Below are 21,158 nucleotides of genomic sequence, written 5' to 3'. Positions count from 1 at the left end.
ACCTGAACTGCTGCATTACATGATGACAAACAGACTGTGATCAGCAGCCCGGTGCCTAATGGGACCTTATACGACTTTTTCTCCCAATATTTTCAGAGCAAAGTAGTCTAGCCTGCAGTTGGTTTTCTGTTGAAGGGTTTTGGCAGACCATAAAGGCATCAAGTCCTTTTAATAAGTAAAGTACCTTGAACCGGAGCAGTGACAGTAGTGGAAGCTCTCTCTTCCTCACTCTCTCTCTCTTTCTCCCTCACTCTCTCTCTCTCTCTCTCTCTCTCTCCCTCTCTTCTTTCCCCTCACTCCGCTGAGTGCAGGCGAACAGAGAGCAGCCTTTCTTCTGGTGCCATTTCCACTGAGCCAGGCGGATGTTGGTGAGCGCTGTGGATGCAGTAGTGCAAAATTCATCAGGGAACCAGGGGGTGTGAGAGTGTGGATAAGAGAGGAGTGGAGTGGGGAGGACAGCATCCCTCCACTTCATCATGGATCTTTGGAGTAAAAAAGTCTGGGGAATTATTGCACAGGTTGCCCTGACACTTTTCAGCTTGTACAGCTGCCCAGCAAAAGCAGGTAGGTGATGCTGTGATTTGACGTAGAGTTGCATTTCAGTTATAGATGTCTAATTAGTTGCTTCTTTAGTTTCTGCTGCCTGGAAAAGTGTAGGAGTTAATTGTATCCTACAGGCATCGTGCATGGTGAAAATGTATTCATTCACCTGGCTTACATTTGGCAGAAGTGGGGGAAATGCATAAGAAACACTTTCACGCAGCCTCAGCTTATAAACCATTTGAGTAAGGCACTCAGTTCCCACCGGCTCTCGTGGAGCTGCATACTTATGGCTGTATGTCTATGGATCAGTTTTTATTAAATAAGATCTTCTCTGAGGTTTTAACCATGGTGATATAAGTGTCCAACAGCTTCCTCGGGCCAGTACACACGCTTTGAGTGTGTCTGGGTTCGCTGTAGTAAAACGGAAAGTTCAAAGTAAATCAGTTTGCTGGAATTTTCTTAACTTTGTTGTGAGATGGAAAAATCAATTTGCCACTCCGCCGTTGGTGTCTCAGCATGAGTCAAATCTGCAGCTTTATGATTTGTAAACTCTGCGGCCAACGCTTAAGTTAAGCTTTGGCCATTACATCCAGGGGATCCCCAACACACACGGTGCTGATGGAGATGTCAGCAGAGGGATGTCCTCTGTAGCTTGATGCTGTATTAAATAGTTTAGTCATTATGCTTAAGCAAATAATATCTGTAAAACAGTTGAGAAAACCAAATGCCCTGAGGGATTGGTGGGCGCAGAGTGGGACAGGTAAATGCTAGTCATTACCACGTCAGGTGTATATTCTCTTTGACAGTCAACAGCCACCGGGGAGAGACGCGCTGACATTATAGGATTTGAAAGAGTAACACGAAGGTGATAAAGGGCTTTCTTTGCCCCGGAGGAAATGGTTCTAAGTGAGAAACTATAACCAAAAGAAAAGGAATCTGTCTCTCTCAAATCAATAAGTTGTGGTTGCAACCCATTTATGCCCTCTTAGAGAGCAAACATACAGTACATCATCCACTTAATAATCTCCAAAGCCCAGACCTTTCCCCGCATTTTATTTGACTTTGTGTTAGTGCTGAGCCAGTGCCACAGGCAAGGTCTAACTCGAGCTATTTGTCAGAGCGAACAAAGGAGGTAAAACTACGGCAAAAGGGCAGATGCTTCTGTGTCCGCAGCTGGTCAGTGTGACCCTGCCCTCCGCTCTGTACTTTTTGGGGTGAAGCAGCAGGTGGATGGCTGCACAGACCATTCAGTGACATAATGCTTGAGTTCTCTGACAGCTGACAGGTCCAGTTTTCCTCAAAAAGACTCTTCAAGAGAGGGAAAGAAAGAAAAAGTCCAGCATCAAATAGATTCAACCTTAGACTCGAATAATAGCTCTGCATTTAGAACTGGACCAGTATCAAAGAACAAATAAAAACAGACATGTCATGTTGATCAGTGAGCGCAGTGGAGGTGTGGGTGGTTGATGGCCATGTACAGTGTGTCTGACTTTGACAGAGGAGCCTGGAGGTTGTGACCTGCTAAAGACAGGCGACCTCACACTGAAATGAACCGCATTATTTGCAATCAGACACGGATATAAATGTGCCATATTCTAAGGGCTATGTACAGTGGTGTGTTTGGTGACATACTGTGCTTTCAAGTAACTCAAAATCAAGACCAATTTAGGCTATTAAAAGTCACTCTGTTCAGGTTATTTCTGGTTGTTCAAAGATCCAAAGTACAAAACTGTGCACTTTATTCCATTCAATTTGTGTGTCCTTTGTTCCTGAAGCACCAAAGCAGTGGTTCAATCCTCTGGGATCATCAAGCTCAGAAAAGGAATGATAGATTGCATTAAAAAAATGCTCTTTAATAAAGTGGAAAAACAGCAAAGTGGAAAGAGCAGAACTGAACTAGAAGCTGACAGAAGCTCAGCAGTGCAGGTGGACCAAGATATTGAGTTGATATACCTGGTGTGTTAGGGGAACACTGCAGCCAAAGGTAAACTGCAAATGTTAAATGAGTGCACAGCCTACGGTCATAATTCAATTTAATCAGCCAAGCCTAGTCAGTGTTGTATCTTTCCTTATACCCGACAAAGCTGTTATTGTACCTAATCCTAACCAAGCATTTATCATAGAGTCATAAATGCGTTGGTTTTATATAGCGCTTATCTAAATTTACAATTGAATACATTTTTCAGCCGCTCACACAGTCACACCCTGGTGCTGGTAAACTACCTCAGTAGTCACAGCTGCCCTGGGGCAGACTGATGGAAATGTGGCTGCCAGTCCGCACCAACAGCGTCTCCAAACACCACCAACATTACTCACAATCACACACCAATGGAGTTCACACTGGGAGGAAGCTGGGTTAAATGACGACTAGGCAGAGTGGGGATGAGGTGGAATCAAACTGCCTGTTGGTTATTGGAGGGTCTCTCAGCCCAATGACTTCCTAATCGGTGGTATATCAGTGTTGCTGGTGCACTTATGAGGTTTTTTTTCTTTTGAACTAGAACATGAATGTTTTAGTTTGAGTCTTTGGACCATATTCAAATGTCCTAATGCTTCTGATACCACAAATAGGGACGATAAAATTTGATAGTATGGCTTATCTAATTTAATTTTCTTTTATACCTTTCCTTCCAAGCTTGTAGCAGAATGGGCGACGATACTAAAAACCTGAAAAATGTGAAAGGCTCTCTCTGAGGCTTAGTTTGGTCCTGTAGAAACAGAAATGGAAGAGGACCCTCATCTTTCTGTAAGCACGATTATACACTCATGAAAGGGTAATTATATATCCTAAAATTCGTTTTTGATTGTGGATCGCTATCCAGCTACTAAAAATGCACACAATTTCACAAATGTGTCCCTTACAGATTGTGTGAACCCAGTACGACCAGCTGAATATGCAAAAAATGTTTTATCACCCCAAGTTATCTGCACAATATTCCCCCAACTTCAAGCTGCTGCTTCTAGGCTGCTCTGTCTATTCACACAAGACTAAAGCAATACAAAGGAGTGCAAGATCTCTCTCTCTCTCTCTCTTCCTCCTGTCCCCCGTGGGATTGTTATCTCGTCTCTCGGCTCGCATGAAGTCAGTGAAGTGTGTGTTCTAATCGCAGCCTAATGACAGATAATACCACTGCTGTCCTAACCTGTGTTTGGCTGCATATGAGCCGGTGTGTGTGAAAAAGTGCCTTTATCAGTGTGAATGTGGAGCATGTGCATACTCTGATAAGAAGCATATAGCAGTGTGTGATGCTGGTGAAAAGAACAGCAGGGCGGCTGTGTCTGTGTAATCCCACACAGTGACCAAAAATGTGGTTGGTGTGCTTGTGTGTTTGCGTAACAAATGATTCACCACTCAGGTTAAAGTGATTTCCGGGTATAGGATACCTGTGATTTGCTCCTTTTGTTTGGGTGATTTGATTCTTTTTTGGTCTGTGCTGAAACATTCTGAGGGAGATAAGTGTGTACATGAAACATTGGAAAAGAAACATTGGTAGTCAAAGCTGAGTACAATTCCTAGCCCCGTTAGGAGAGGTATGAGAGAGAGAATCCATAGATGTTGAGCCTTTATTGATCTTCTTGCCTGGAAGGAATGAAAAGGGAGCTTTTCCTTACCACTGTGGTCTTGGTGCATGGTGCAGGGGATTCAGTCTTGTAAAGCATCTTATCACAGCTTTAATTGCAATCCTGGATTGAATCAATTCGCATCATGCATACATCAGGATTATTGTAAAAATCATAAATTCACGTTAATCCAGAAACCTCCCGAACCTGTAAGAGAGGATAATTAAATCTTGTTATACGTTATATTTAGCTACATTTTAGTTCTGACTGCATGTTAATATCAAAGCGACTTAATAATGTTAATAATTATAATTTATGCTACTTCAGGCCTTTGTGTGTATGTCCAAGATGTAAAACTATTCTTTACCTTGGCTTCATTATACATGTTGGAGATAGGCTATTACAGGTTTAATTTGCATATTCAAGATTAATGACTTCAGGAAACTTCAAAGTGAAACAACCAAAGTGTACAGGTTGACAGGTGTATCGCAGGAGCCAAACAGGGTTGTAATTTAACTGTGTTAGCTTGACAGTTAGTGTGAGTCAGTAGAAAACCATGGCTGCTGCTTGAATTCAGACATTGTAATTCTTCCAAAGCAAAACAGCCGAAGCTTCCAATATCAGATGGAAAAAAACATTTTTATTGATTAAGAGACAGCAAACATAACAGAAGTTCTGTCTTTGTGTGGTGACACACAACAAGACACAAGACTCTGAATAGACCTGGAGCTCGGAGAGACAGAGTGGAAGAGGCTGAAGTGGCTGCCTTTGGAGATGTTGTCCTCTGGGGCAAGAACAGGTTGTTAAGTCTCAGTGCACAAAGTTATTGACTTCAAGACAGACCCAAAGTAATAACGGGTGGGCTCAGGTAGGTGAACACATTTTACATTTAGTCATCAACACTTGGCTGGCTGAATTCATTTCCAGCTTCATGGAAGAGTTGCAAAACTGCTTTAAAACGATCCTTTTCAATCATGCATTTCTGCCTTTAAGGCTCCAAAATCACCACCCACCATAAACACATGGAAATACAAGACGAAGAGAGATATCATTATGAACCTTTTAGCTGATAAACATGTCACAATAAGTGAGCTAACTTTTTTTTATAGAAACATATAAAGTGTTACCTTCGAAAATACACATGTTTTTTCTTTTTTTGAAAAAAACACTTCTCTTCCCCCAAAAAAACAAATTTACTGGACAGTGCTGTATGTATATTTATATTATTTTCTGTATTCAGTATTGTCAAGCTAATGTCATGCATTTCACGAAGCTAATCATTCATTCATTCTCTATATAGGACAAGTGAGCGATGGCTTTATCCTAGATGGCTGGAATTCATACTGTAAATAGCTAAAGCCTTGTCTGGTTGACGGCTGGAGCTTATTGCAACAGGAAATGGACAAAAGGTGTTTTCAGCCCAATACCATCTGGACAGACCACCAGTCCATTACAGCACTGCCACAGAGAGACAGACAACAACACAAACTCACATTCACAGTTAAAGCCAACAAAGCAACACCAAATAGCCTCTACATGTGGCCGTAATCCTATAGATGTCAGGAGCTTATTCCACCTGTCACTGAGCAAACAGCTCCACACAGCTGAGCAGGAACCTTCTTCCTGTTTAGTCACAGTGTTAAACACTGCACCACTGTGCCATCCTCCACAAAAAAAAAAAAAAAAATCACAACAACACAAGACAAATGCAAAAATACCAGACAGTTTTATTATGTAAAAGTAAATGCATTTAAGTTGTACAGAGAAAACACATCCTCAATTTCCATGAAACGAACACATTTAAGACAGCTGTCATTTTATTGAATTTATTGATTGGTAGCTCAAACCTCATCTACAAGTGACTAAAGAGAGACAATCCCATCTCCTCTAGCTGCTCTATCACAGATGTGAACGGTGCCTGGATATAAAAGAGACAAACTGTCACATCATTACCCTTCTACAGGATTGTTGAAGCTTTCAGAAATGCACACACTGTCTTAGTGTCACTGTTGAATCACAGCAAGAAGGTTCTGAGTTTCAGTCTGCAAAGAGCTCTGCTCTCCCTGGGCCTACGTGGATTTTCCCTTGGTGTGCCAGATTCCTCCCACTTCCTAAAGATATGACAAAGACCTGTTGATTTTAAATTGAGTGAGTGGTTGTTTGTCTGTTTGCTCTAACCCTGCGTTCAGTCTTTACAAAGAGTACCAAGTCCCTAACTGCAGGCTAAGTGGAAATACATCATGTGCAGAGAGAGAGTCTCTTAAGTAGCCTTTTTATACAACAAAATCGTAACATAATGTCAAAAGTGCTCTGATAATATGTCCAATGCAGTTTCCAAACATGGACTTTTTTCCAAATAAAAGTTTATCTCTGAGTGTAATCCAGAACTTACTTTGCTATCTAAATATTGCAGGTGCTACAATTTTGCCTTTTGCAAATGTCATGTCTAGGAGTCAGTCTTGTTTTTGTCTTTGCACTTGTCATCTCTTTGTGCGCTGATCCATACATATACTCAGTACAGCAGGACCGGGATTATTCAGAAGATATTTGCTTGTTGATTTTGGAAAAATCAACAAAAAGGCTTTTATGTGACTCGAGAGGTTTCATGTCATACTCTGAACTCTGAAACTATAAATGTCAGCTGGGCTGGATTGAGCTAATATAGTTTATTACAAATCAAATTCAATATCAAATAGCTTTAAATTATGAAAACAAAGCATAAGTGTTGTATTTAAGAACAGGAGCTTGCTTCCTCCCACTGCGCTACCCAATTCAACCAGAATAATTAACTATTTTTCACTGTCTTGATAGGAACATACACCTCTGAATGTAATTATTGCCAACATGTTGTGCGCTCTTCTGCAAAAACCCCACAGCTCGTGATGGTGATGAATGATTCATGAGATGCTTTGTGATGTCGGATGTGAGAAAAGTGCAAGGAAGCTGAGGAGAAACCCCCTGTCATATTTCTTCTTTAGTGTCATCTATGAAAATGTGTTTTTAGAGAACGGGAGCCATGAATGAGAGCTGATGAAGTCAGGGCCGCATACGGCGTGGTGCCGTCAGTCAACAATCTAGATTTATTAACCCAGAAACAAGTAAAGTGATAAAACTGACAAGTAAAGTGATAAAACTGCAGTCCATTCATCTGAGTTTGCGACGCTCTGATATTTGCTCAAGGCCAAAACCCCTGAATGACTGGCTCCACAAAAAACACACCCAGTCATTCATCACAGGGTCCTCTCACCACCTTACATGGCTTGCAGCTGTTCCAAAAATTTATCAAACTCTTCTGAGGTTAGAGTGCTCTGTCACCACATGGTACACCTGTACCATGGTACAGATAAATAACTGTTATTGAAAATCAGGGGTCTTCAACGTTTTTCAGGCCAAGAACCCTCAAACTGAGATTGAGTATTATATTAAACCTGGTTTAATGCTATTTATGAATAAACATCGTTATTATCATTTTGCATTCAATATTAAGCTTTTCAAATAATACACAAGTGCAAATATATATATATATATATATTTTTTTTTATTTCAAACATGTGCAACAGTAGGGTGGCCAACTGTCGTAAACCTAAGCATACTTGACATTAACATAGCAGACTGCGTTTGGGATTTCATCTGGGGACTGAATGGGATGTCGGCCAATTGCGAGAAAACTGACCGAGTCAGCGTGTAATATGCCACCTCGTGATTGGCTCAGCAGCGACAGGGGCGGGTCCTATTGTGTACAGGAGGCTTAGATTGACAGGTCTTGACTAGTGTGGCGCTCTGTGTGAAATAGTGCGTATCACTGAAGAAGTGCTGACTGAAAGATGAGGATTTCTGGCCCCGTTTATCACTTTACTAAAATATGTTGGTTTCATGTTGATGTTTTTGGGCAGAGATTAAAAAAATGCAGTACCTCCATGGAACCCCTGTTGAAGACACATGCTGTAAATTGCTCTGTCAAGGTAAAATGAGCAGAAGAAGAAGCAGACAAGCGTCTTTGTGCTGTAAAACTATTTGAAATTGAATTGGAAAAAAAAAAATGGAGGCTGATGACGATAATGATGAAGTAAATTAAGATAAAGCAGAAAAATCATGATCAGGAGAAAAAGTAAAAAACTTGTTGTTGAATGATGATTAACAAAAAGAAGGTCTGAAGAAAAATGACGAGATTATGAACGAAGAGTTATAAAAAAGAAAAAAAGAAGATCAATATGTAAATGATGAAGATGACAGTATGGTCATGACGTTAGATTATGACAAGAAAAAAATATGTTACCAATGGTGAATAAAATGAGGAAGATGAAGAAACTTAAGGTGCTGTTGAAGAAGCAAATTGAGATGAGAAAGGTGATGAGCAGAATTAAGATGACGAAGAACCTGATGATGCAGATTGCGCGGTTTCTGAATAAGAGGTTGGCGAAAATGGTGATAATAAAGATGACATCTGTAGGGAGAAAAAGGAGGAAGGATGATGATGACATGAAAGAAGATAATTTGGTGTTAATGAAGAAAGAGGTGAAACTGAATGTGTGACTAAGACAACAACAATAATCATAATGACACTAATTAAAGTGGTGGTGAAGATGGTGCAGTGTTTATCTGTCATTAGTTGCACAGACACATCTTGATGTTTTTTTTTTCTTTCCAAAAACAGAACCGTCACCTCTTCGGTTAAACACTGATCTCTCTGAGCCACTTCTCTGACGCCTCCTTTTCCCAACATGATGCGGTATATTTTTTGATCTGTCATTTATTGTCACTGGCTTGTTAGATTCGTCACGGAGATGCTGGCAGATGAACGCTGTCCCAGACATATATAATTCAAGATGAACAGAGCCAATGTGGCACGCTCAGAAATAATTTAGCTCCATTACGTGGCTGTTTTGTCTTCTCTACCTTCCTTTAGACTGTAAATGTCCATCTGTTCCCTCCCACTCCCCAGGCCGCCACGAGGAATACTGTAATTAGCTCAGATGCAGAGTAGCTGCAAATGCGAGCGCGGTCCAAATGTCACGCTTCTTAGAGACTGTAGCTGACATTGAACACCACAGGACAAAGCAGAGTGGAAAACTTTTAAGATGCTGGGGAGATAAAGTGGCTGACGAGCAATTTAATGACTCAGCTAATGAGATGGAAGAGACGGCACAGACAGATGAGAGCGCTCCTGCAGCTACCACTGAGGATTTCTTTCTCTTCAAGTCATTTCATGGTACAGTTTCAGAACAGCAGCTTGTGAGAGACTCAAAGACAGATCTGCACATCATAGCTAAGACAACTCACACTTCTTCTAGATCCAGATTATGAATAGACTCAAAATACTGGTGCATTCTCCTAAAATAACTAGCTGGTGTTTAAACATCCCTCTCACATCCAAATCTCAACTTATTTTTCATTTTAGTGTTTTTTCACATTGTTTTGTCTGTAATGATCATAAAATCTTTTGCAACTTATCGAGATAGTAAGAATGAAAGAAAATCAAGAAAACCATCCACATGCTTAGAGCTCACGTCAAACTTGGTGGAAATGTTTCACTGGACGCTTTCCCAGCAATACAACACAACAGTGACATAAATCAGGGTTTTTTCCTCTGTCCCTCAGATAAATGACAAATTCTTTCTCTCTTCATATTCATAAACATGTTATCCCGAGCTCAAGCTAACACGGCAAGAATCTTGGATGCTAGCTCGCACTGTCTTTAGGACTTCATTCATTGTTACTGGAGCAGATGAACGAAACTTTATTTAAGCTTTGATATTAGTGAGGCAAACTAAGTCCTTTAGAGATATGTGTGGTGGCAGGGTGCTTATAGCTAGTGCACTGATCCACTCATGAGTCACTGCTTCAGGAATCAATACAGTAAGACAGATCGAAGGGACGCTGATTATCAGCGATGAACAGGTGATTAAGTTCTAACCACTCCTTGAGGCAGAAGCTGTCACATGAAGCCGTGATAACGTGCCGTACATCTCCACCACCTGCATTGGCAGTGGGATAAAACAGTTGTTGATCTCTGGTATATACCACCCCTGGATGATACAGACGCCGCACGCCCTCAGCATGTTATCAGCTTTATTAATATTGGGCAAATTCTTCCACTGGCAAATCCAGCATTTGACTATTTTTGATATTTGTTTGGCTCAGTGCAATGAGGGTAGTTTCTCAGATGTGAAACATGTCTGCATAAATGATAAACAAAAAAATAGTGTCCCGCTGTGACAAAAAATGTCACTTTCAAAATTTTACTTTCATGTAAATATCGCTGACAGCTGTTTTTCATTCCAACAATTGATGTGCTTTTGATGAGCTGCTAAACAAGGACCATCAACAAGCTCTTCCATCAATGTACTAATGACTCTTCTTTGTTGTTGCTTTTATTCTTTCTACCCCCTCGCTGGGGAGAGGTTTGGGGATCAAATACCTTGCTCAAAGGCACAGTGACGATAGAGTTTCTCCCTCCCAGACGACTCATCAGGTCTATCATCATTTCCAGAACTGCAGTGTTGTGTGTTGGTTTCACAGCAGACTGCAGCTTTCCTGGTAATCCGATGAGCACATTCATTAGAGCTCAGCTGGTGTTATCTACTGGAACGTCATTCGTGTTTGCAGGTCATGTTGCGTGTTTAGTGTGTATTTGTCAGCAGTGTAATCTTGATTAATCTTCATCTAGGATTCGTCCTAAAGGCTAAGATCCAACAACCTGGGATCACACACCTCGCTAATCGCGTGGTCCAATCCAAAAACTTGCATTTGCATACTGTAAAGACTACACGTAGTGCCTAGTCCTGCACCTGTGTGAGAGGAAGTAAATCTGTGCGACCGACGCATTTCACACAGCCACACGCCAGTGTCGGTGAGTGTCGGTCCGTGAATGCCGGTCGGCCGGTGAATGAGTGTCCGTATGTCGGTTGTAATTGTTTGGTGCTTATTGAATTTTTTGGTGTCTCACTTTGTGCTAATAAACAGCGAATCATTCCATGGAATTGACCCCAGCTCAATTCACAACAAAACTTGAAGCATCCACTGAGTAGAGCAGACAGGTGAAATGAAATTGGGTCATTAATTCCACACAAATAGTTGCATTTCAAAACTGGAAATGGAAAATTACCCATCTCATTCTGCACTCAGTTAGTTTTACAAGGGCGCATCTCTTTGAACTGGATGTTTTTTGATTAAACTTTTCAAAATACTTTTCCTTCTGTGGCATTTACATTTGAGACAGTGGAATACAAGGCCTCATAGCTCTGTTATTTATTTATTTTATAAAAATATTCATTTGTGTGTCCTCAGCATTTCTCTCCACTTCTTGGAGTTTGAGCTTCACTTATTTCAGCATACACTTTGTTTTTGGCCAGTAAGTGTGAAGTTGGCCTTTTTATTGCATTTAGCTGGATTGTTATAATCAAACATTCTCTTTAGTACCCAGAGTTATTCCCTTGTATCTACTGCCAGCAATATGGGCTTTTATGTGGAGACGAATCACAGATGTTGACTCGGAGCATTCAAAGCAGAATACTTCTAAATATTAACACTGTAGACTCAAAGCTGAAGTGGAGTTTTATACTTTTATTCTTTCATTGATTTGACATGTTTCAGCTTCAGCATAAATACAATTAGTCTTTGAATATTTACTGACAATTCGTGTTACTTTTTGGAATTGTTTTTATATTTCTACCTTTGGGTTTTTATGTATATATGTTTTTGTCTTTTGTGATTCTCAGAGGCGTGTCACAGTCCGCTGGTGTCCGGTCTACTGCCGTCATCCTTCAGAAGCTCCTCACAGTTGTCTAGCAGCCATGGGCCCGGCTTTGCTAAGCTGAACAGGAGAGATGGTGAGTAACAGTAAATGCAGAGGCTGTCTTTTTTTGAAAAGTCACTAAATTTGCTTTCCACAATAATGTCGCTGTAGGTTTAATATTGTGCAGTATTTCTTCTTCTTAGAGGTGCACATTCACACCTCAGCACTGTTAAAAACCACAATAACAACACAATAACCTCCCACTGATGCTCCACTAGTTCACTTCTGACAAATGATAGAGACGAACAAACCCTCCATTACACCTCATTTAAAGAGGCCTCTTGCTTATACATGTATAACTAAGCCTTGATATAATCGTAGTAGCCATAAGGCTCCACAATATAACTGGCAAAAATGAAAGACTTTCATGCATCGATCTCCAATGGGAAAATGGTTGAATCTGGTTGAATACAGTAAAAGTGTGAAGTATCACTCATTTTCTTCTAAATAAAATGCTAAAATATGTGGTTTTAATAGAAGTCAGTGAGGCAGTTTTGGTGATGAAGGTGTCCAGATGGAGTACCTGGCACTACAATAAAAAAAAAACTAATGCAATCAAATCAGTTTTGTTGGTAATCTTTTACATATTTAAGACTCTAATCACAACTGAAGCCTGATCCCCCTACTATTTATTATATGGAAAGTAAGATTATTTTTGTTCATTTATTTTTTTATATAATTTATCCTGAAAATGATTCAATTTTTGGAATTGTAAATTAACTATAGTGGCGGGAACAGTTTTGTGCGTCAGACTGTAAAAATGTTTAATAGTTCTGCTGTAGTCGTGGGAATTTTAACTCTGAGGTCAGGAGAGACTCACCTTTGCAGCCAGACTCAATTGACTATTGCACATTTTGTCTTGTCTTTTGTCTTTTGCAACTGTCTTGGTTGCATATTTATTGTATTGTATGTATTTACAATAAATACGCAACCAAAACATGTGCACTTACTGTAAATGCAGACATATCTGAGACTGTTTTGGAGTTAGCCCCAAGCAGTCTTTCAAGGGACTGCAGTTTTTTGCACTTTTGCATTGGCCTCATTATCAAGCCCCAGAAATTACTCCTTAGTGTAGAGACCTGCAAATAAACTCATTGAATCCTCTGAATCCTGGGATTTATACTGCCCTATGTAAGGGTTTGTAGATTAAGTTAAATTAAAGTTTAGTGTCATATGATGTTAGTGTTTATAAGGAACAAGTATATCCTCAAGTCTGTGACATGAACTTTAGATAGGCCGTGATGTGATCTTTTAACTATTCCACTGTTCTGCTATTCTCCCCGGCATCAACATATAAAATTTACCAGATTACAATGAATAAATTATTGTCTTTGTTCCTTCTCACAGTTTTTTTTTTTTTTTTTTTTTTTTTTTTTTTTTGTCTCCAGTGCTGTCAGAGGTTGTGCAGATAAAACTGGCTGTAACAACCTCAACTCTGTGAATATTTTATTTCACATCAGAAGTGGTAGGTAGGAAATTGACACGTGGACACTGTGGAAACACATCTTTCGTTTTGCTCGTACAAACTTTAAATTCGTTTGGATGGTTCACACCGTACACTTGTGTCGGAGAGAAAAATCCGATGGAAGCGCTGTGATGTCTTTGTCTTTGACAGAAAACAGGATGTGATTGATTTTCACCACCTGGGAAACTGCGGGAGACGCAGGCTCAAGGTTGCTGTTTTCTTGGTGTGTTTGATGGCAAAAGCTGTGAGCAAACACACCCACGGTGTTCCTTCTACCTGCTCTGTCTGTTCAATTTGAGCTTGATCTGCATAAAGGAGGATCTGTTGCTTCTAACGGAGGATCAAATGCATGTAAATGGAACAACCTACGTTCGTTATTTGCACAGCAGCCTGACACGAGATTGGAACTGATGCTGAGTAGTTGCTTCTGGTTTAAGGAAACTAGCGATTTCAAATGAAAATACACATTTTGTACTCTGCCGGAAATCATTTGACAGATATGTAATGGCACATAGTGATGCCAGGACGACCAGACCTTCTAAGATCAATAACAGAGGACTTTGAGTTGCCGTTCATTGTGTTGAGGGGGTTCATCTCATTAGTAATCTTCACCACTCATTTCCCGCTAACCATAACACCTTTCCACTTTGCATCTCACAAGTTGCAAAGCCCAATTAGTTCTCTCTTCTAGGTGTGAATCGAATTAGGGTTTCGATTTTACAGTGCAGTGCTGCTTAATTGTTTTTTTTCATAATTTTCGACATTTCTGCATAAAAATTATTCAACATCTGTCCCTAAATTAGACAAAGACAGAGAACTGAAACAAAGAAATGAAACCAAAATATTTGTTATTTCTGCATTCATTTATTCAAGAAAACTAATCATTTGTGTGTGTATATATATATATTTAAATGTGAGTTGTAAAAGTATGCGAGCCCTTGTTTTTTTTAGTATCTGGTGTGACTCAGTGCTGCAGCAACAACAGCTGCTGATCAGCTGATCAGTCATTTAGCTCATGCCTCAGTACAGAACTTTCAGAGGTGAGATGTTGGTAGGTTTTCTCACTGCTTGCTCCAGGTCCTTACACAACATTTCTACTGGATTAAGTTCAGGACTTTGACTTGGCCATTCATTTTGTTCCTCTTCAACCATTCTTTTGCAGAATAACTTGCATGCCAGGGGTTGATGTCTTCAGTGTTCTATCAGTGTTCTCCAGATGGTGGATTCATTGACATTAGCATAATGCCCTGCATAGAGGTTACCATAGGTTAATTTTTGACCTCTCCAACTATTATGCGTCTTGCCTTTGGAGTTCTTCTGTGGGGAGTAACAGTCGTCTTAAATCTCCTCCATTTGTTCAGAAATTATCAGACTTCATATTTGTGGATTCCGAACGCTTTACAAATGCTTTTGTAGCAAAATGCTTAATTGATTTCGGAAAGTTTTAATTTCAAAATCCCAGCTGTTCTCTGAATAAAGCTGTGAATAAATCAACAGCCTTGGCTCATCTGCGTCTCCTCCAGCTGCTGCTACACAGACTACAGTCGTTCTCTGGGGAGACTCCGCATTCTGAGTTAATTTATGAACAAAATGAGCAGAGACTCACATGACACCTCTCACGGATCTGTTTAAAAAAAAAAAAAACACCCAGCTATTCTTGATTCTTTCATGCACTCTGTACTGGTCCTATTGCACTACACGTGTGCATAGACAGTGAAAGAGAAGTATGCATGGTTTACTGAAAGTTGTCCTCGCGCATATTGACAATCAAACTTTTTTATATAAAAATGTTATATTAGCATTAAATAGTAGCATTAAAAATGTCATTTACAGCTGGTATTATGAGTTGAATTGAACACAGTCAGCTACAGAATTGCCTCAGCTCCCTACCAAAAGTGACTCCTTTTGGAATAATGGATAATGCTATAATCATGCAAATTGTTACCCTTTATCAAATTAAAAGCCTGCCCCACCGATTATTATTTAATCTAGTAAAACATGTAATTCTGATTAAATGCATGGTATTATATAGATGAAGAAGAATTGCTTAACCTGATGTGATATGACATGTGATTGGCCATATCTCTACACAAACCAGTATTCTCTGAGTAGATTCTTGTTTTTTTTTTTTATTGCTGTGATTATGCTCCATTTTTCCATTAAATCACTAATTGCTGACAGTGCTGTAACTAGTAATCTTAATACCCACATCTGGAGGGAAATCGATTTCACTTATGACTGACTATCAGAAATTTAGTTATTAGTTTATTATCAATAGCTGTCACTATGGAATGAAAAACACAGCTGTCATTTTTTCCCAATAACGTAATAATAATAAGTCTGTTAAACCATGTGACTGGGACTAATGTCGCAAGGGTACAAGGAAGATTCAGGGATAAGAGGGGAAACCATTGGTCAAGATGAAAAGATTCTCAGAAAATGCTGCAGGTCTGGTGGAATCTGCAAACAGATTGTTAAAGATTGTTAAAGATGCCTGCGTGTTCATTTACATTACCTTTATATTTACCGCCTTTAGGGACAGATTGCAAAGTCTGTTGGCACCAATAAAAAATCAATACAGCGTGAAACCAATAGCAGGATGAAAATAAACAAGCCTGTCTCCTAGAAATTATGTTTGTATACTGATAAACTGATAGATTGCTTTGCCAGTTATGCTGAGGTGACAAGTACGTTCGCTGCTTCGAAGCGACGTGTTCATTCATGAACTGCACATGAGTTTCTGGGAAGTGGTTTGGGTGCATGGCAGACTTAACAGAGCAAAGCACTTTCATGTTCTGAGAGTTTCCTTTCAGATTTGCACTGGTGGTTACACATAGACAGCAAAAGCAATTTAGTTAATTGTAGTTAAAGACAAAACAAGCGTTATCTCATGTCACAGTATTAAAACAAACCAGGGACTATCCCATATTGATACACTCTTGGTACACTTGTAAAAAACTGGCATTGGGACAGAAATGGGGTACACCGCAGACAGGCCGCCAGCCCGCCACAGGGCTAATACAGGGTTCAACAATCATTCACAATGACATTCATATTTCCATTTTAAAACCACCAACTACCCAACAGGCTTGTCGCTGAACTGTGCAGGAAGCGGGAGCTCTCATCGAAAACTCACGCAGGCAGCGTTCACACAGAAAGGTTCTTAGCAGATTCAAACCCACATCCTTCTGAGTGCAAGGCAAAAAAGTGCTTTCTGTTGGAAATTACTGATAACTTGCAACAAATCAGGGAAATAAATGAATTCAGTAAAATCTGTTTGTACTAAAATATGTTCTTGCTTTGGTTTGGCTCAGTTCTTACAATGGTGCATACGTTTTAATTATTGAACATCTCTTCATTTTATTGGCCTTTGCCCTGTACTCAGGTACAGTGACTACCCTCAATGAACTGGTCTCATTACTTATGTATAGTATGTGAAGTGTTGGCCACAAATGCCTCATTGAACATACCTTAAGCTTCAGATTACACTCTGGCTGAGTCCAATAAGGCCTTTACATTAAATCTGCTCAAATATAATAGGTTTAGGAAGATTTGTCTTCTTTTGATAATCCACTGAATATTTTTATTTATCTATTCTTGTTAATGCATGAGTTGTGTTTAAATGATTATGAAGATCTCTATGCTTAATTTTACATCCTTTTTCAAAGATCAGCTCTGAATATAGTGATTTAGGTGAGTATCTCTCTCCATTCTCTCTGTCCAGGAGCTGGAGGTTGGTCGCCTCTGAGTTCAGACGGGTATCAGTGGTTGGAAGTTGACCTGGGGGAGAGGACACAAATCACGGCTGTTGCTACTCAAGGTCGCTACGGCAGCTCTGACTGGCAGACAGCCTACCTCCTGATGTTCAGCGACACGGGACACAATTGGAAACAGTATCGACAGGAAGGCAGTATAGGGGTGAGTGTGTAATACAACTGTAGTGACAGCTGTGTGGGTAATAAATGGTAGATGGACAGAGTCACTGGTGTTGAGAGGAAACTGAGTCTGCACCTGTAATGAATGATATGAGCCTTTTTTGGACACTTTTTGTCGTGCCAATCCACATTTTAACTGAACTTCCAGAAAAGCTGGGCGAGAGCAAGAGAAAAACAACGAAAAAGATTTGAAATTCCATTCGTCTTCTCTGTGTAGCAGGTTCAATGGCATTTTGGTCAGGAGCTTCAATTTTGACGATTTACTCCCAGAATCCACTTACTACAATAATGATATCAACACTTAAACCGAGGCATCCAGCATCCTGAAAACCACTTAGCCGTAGAGATTTCCTGTGCTTTAGAGCCTGTTCATACTGGCATGAGGTGAGAGGCTGGGTGCACCATGGCAACCAACAGACAAACCATCATTTACTTTAACTAAGGTGCATGTCTTTGGACCGTAAACCCACTCAATTCCACGGCCGTTTTTAACCCAGAACCAACTGTGCCATCTGAAATCGAAGCACCAAAAATGGAATTTAGCAATAATTCCTTTTTTTATTTAATTCTGCTGTGACATGTCAAAATGTCGTCCATAGAAAAGGCCTAACAACAGAAAAAGACCTACCACTCCAACAAAACAAACAAAATATGCTGGGAATGTGCCCTTTGGTGATGGGCTGATGTTTAACATTTACATATGTTGTCTTGGGTACATTTTTACAGTTTCACTGGACAACTTAGAGTTTTCCTTATCCGATCAACCCAGATAATGTGACTGGATATCATTTTCTCTGACATGTATACACTTGATCAAACTTTTAACCACAACTGCTGAGCTGTCACATGACTCTGGAAAAAAACATCCAAGAAAGCCGGTCACAGAAGAAGAAGGTAAATAGAGCCGGGAGAAGAACTTTCTGAGGGATAGCACACATCTTTTCTGCACCAAGAGTAGCGCACACATTACGTACGAGATTAAAAGAGCTGCACTATTATCCATCTTGTTGTTTGAAATGGGGGTCTGCACATGAATTACTCTTGTATATGACGTCAACCTGGTATTATCTTGCTCGCCACCTAGTGTGGAGGAAGAGGACATGTTCCCGTCAATTATTCTCTTTTCTCCACTGCATGTAAACTGGGACATTCAGAAAGTCGAATTCCAAGCATGTAATGCACTGACTGCGAGATAGCACTGAACAGTATTATGATAGTGATTGAGATACCTTAAAATATACAGCATTCAAGTCTGTACCAGCACTGCACTCCAGTTCATTACCAGCCATCATTAGCTTTTCTCTCTTTATTAATGATGATCAGATGGGCAAACTGAACCCCATGATGTCTAAAAAGATTATGAACATAGCACTGCAAGAGTAGGGCAATTAATTGAAAAAATCACTTTGCTTTCAGAAAAGCTCTACCCACTACACCTGGCCAAAAAACCCTCCAATTTATTAAAATCCAACAAAAGTAGCATCTCATTTACTCAGTGGCTCTTTCACTTGCTGTGCGTGCAGCATTACACCTTAGACAAGTTAAGCAGAGCATTTATCTCGCAGCACGCGGAACAGAAAGTAAAGTGTCCCTGTTACAATGATGCTGTGACAAAGCATTACATTATACAGATTATGAAAGGTAAAAGCTTCACAGTGAGGTCAAAACTAATGTGAGCTTAAGACTCCTTCTGAGGGAGAACAAAAAGCTTTCTCGCAGCTTAAGAGCTTGTTGATTTCACACTCAGCATAAAGCTGGAGAAATCCACAGCATGTCTCTAAAGTCCTTCTAAAGCTCCAGATATTAGTCAGCCTAGTTTATTACGGATTTCAGGGTGCAGGGATGACTGCTGAGCTGCTTCATCAGTCACAATTCCTCCAGGGCCTCCCTTTCCTTTAAGCTTAGGGGACAAAGTTTCTGAGGCTGAGTGTTCCTTCTCTAATTTTCCTTTCCTCTCCTCTCTCTCACTCCTCGTCTACTGCAAAGGTGTAGGAGAGCAGATGGTGCTGGGAATATATAGTCTGCTAATCAGGGAATACAACATCCTTAAGTGTTAATAGAGGTAAAGGTGCATGGGTGTGCATAATAGATGTCCCTATAGGACACATGAAGCTGCAGATTCTGTTGCAGATATGCACATTTAGATATGAGCTATATGTGCCAAAAACAAGCAGCTATGGAGTAAACTGTTAACTTCTCTTTAATGATCAATAGTAATCAAGATATGTACATTTCCTGCCAGAGTAGTTTTGCTGATTTAAAGTAAAAGTGGTGTTCTTACTTCTCATTGGTGTTTCATCATCAGGTATGGCTGTGGCTGTATGGCCAAGGCTGTTTCAGATTTATCTGCTGTGGTTCTTTGAGTTTACAGGAAATCTGAGGTGAACTCATCTTTACCTGTGAATGTGATGTGTGATATGTGAATGTGATGTCCTTGGTATAATTACCCTAACCAGTCACACCAGGAAGTGTGAATAAAACACATGAACAAAAGGGCCTATACCTATTACTTGTGTAAGTCTGTCTACAGCGTTACAGCCCTCGAGCAGGGCTGTAAAATAAAAAAAAAAAATTGGGCTTGTCGATCCAGTTTAAGTTTCTGAATGCTTCTAACTTGGGTGAGGGTAGTCATTTTTGTGTTTTGTGGTACCACACAAGTTGTGGTCACTGTGGGTGTGGCTCTCATTTCGTGGTTGGTCCCTTATGTGTTCAGTGCATTGAATTTGTGGGTTCTGGAGGAATCGGAGAGTATGAGCTTTTTACTGTGACGTCAACAGCTCCCTTTTGAGTGGATTATCTATTGCCATTTCTGGTGGTAGCAGTCACTTGGGGAGGAGGGGGTAATCGTTTTGTTTCCTGACTTTTGAGCTTCATTTAGGGTGGGTCACAAGTTTGGATTGGTCCTTAACGTGGCTGTTAAAATCACCAAAGTTGGGTGCATTCTTGCATGTATTAGAGGGTCTGGCATGATTGCTGATGGACTGTCTTGTGTATAAGACTCCTCGTGGGCTTAATTGTCCTTATCAGATACATAAAAGGACATGGCTGGAAAGGCCTAAGAAGAAGCTCACCACACTGCTTTGTGCTGTGACCCTTCAGAATGCTGTAGACAGTTCTGTCATCTACACAGGCAACACTCTATATCCAGCAAAGTAAATCAAATCATATAATAAAGTTATTTTCATGCTTGCCTGCGGTGGACAATTTGGTGTATTTATTGAAAATCCAAACGTAACAGAGTGAAATAGGCTTCTGTGAATAAATTGAAAAATGTAATGCTGCTAAACCTCCTGATGAAAGAAACATCAAATCTGTGTCAATCAATGAGGTGATGATAAATTGAAAATGTAAGTTGTTTGGCATTTCACTCACTCACATACATTGATAATGTATGAGTAACTGAAATGGCAAATTACTTTGGCTACTAAGCTTTTTATTATTATTATTTTTTATTATTACCTTTCTTTTTGTAGTAGTGCACTGTCCCCTTGTACCATTTTTAAATGATGTGTATGTTTGGGAACTTACAAATATTGTGAAAGATCTGCTCTGGTTTAATAAAAAATGTCGACTGGCACAAATAAAGTAAAATTATCTCCTTGTTTTGCTTTAAAACTCACCCTGAAACTTGTGCCCTGTTTTCCTTCAGTTCTCCAATTCCTCAACTAAATTATCTGCCATTGTCTTCTGTTTTCTCAGCAGAAGACATTTGCAAAGGCTAGGCTGTTCAAAGCAAGTGAAACAGTGTAACAAATGACATTTATCTGTGTTTCTGAGGAAGACTCGGAGTAGCATGCAGCTAAGCAAAAGTGTATATTTGCAAAAAAGGTTAGGGCCACAATACCACAATAGCTCTCGC

The 21,158-nt window shown here is 40.0% G+C and overlaps 1 protein-coding gene across 2 annotated transcripts in view; it reads left to right on the top strand.

Annotated features, from left to right (window-relative positions):
- The first annotated feature begins 322 nt into the window (after positions 1 to 322).
- Positions 323 to 21,158, top strand: part of LOC125018359 (contactin-associated protein-like 4) — a 64,271-nt gene continuing 43,435 nt past the window's right edge. For both annotated transcript variants that reach the window (XM_047602173.1, XM_047602172.1), the window contains exons 1-3: positions 323 to 564; positions 11,823 to 11,933; positions 17,089 to 17,282. In XM_047602173.1, the coding sequence (XP_047458129.1) occupies positions 477 to 564; positions 11,823 to 11,933; positions 17,089 to 17,282 (393 nt within the window). In that variant the 5' untranslated portion in view covers positions 323 to 476. The remainder of the gene's footprint in view (positions 565 to 11,822; positions 11,934 to 17,088; positions 17,283 to 21,158) is intronic.

The sequence above is a fragment of the Mugil cephalus genome, chromosome 13 (genome assembly GCF_022458985.1).
Source record: "Mugil cephalus isolate CIBA_MC_2020 chromosome 13, CIBA_Mcephalus_1.1, whole genome shotgun sequence".
Classification (NCBI taxonomy): domain Eukaryota; kingdom Metazoa; phylum Chordata; class Actinopteri; order Mugiliformes; family Mugilidae; genus Mugil; species Mugil cephalus.
This window is presented reverse-complemented; position numbering and strand designations above follow the sequence as displayed.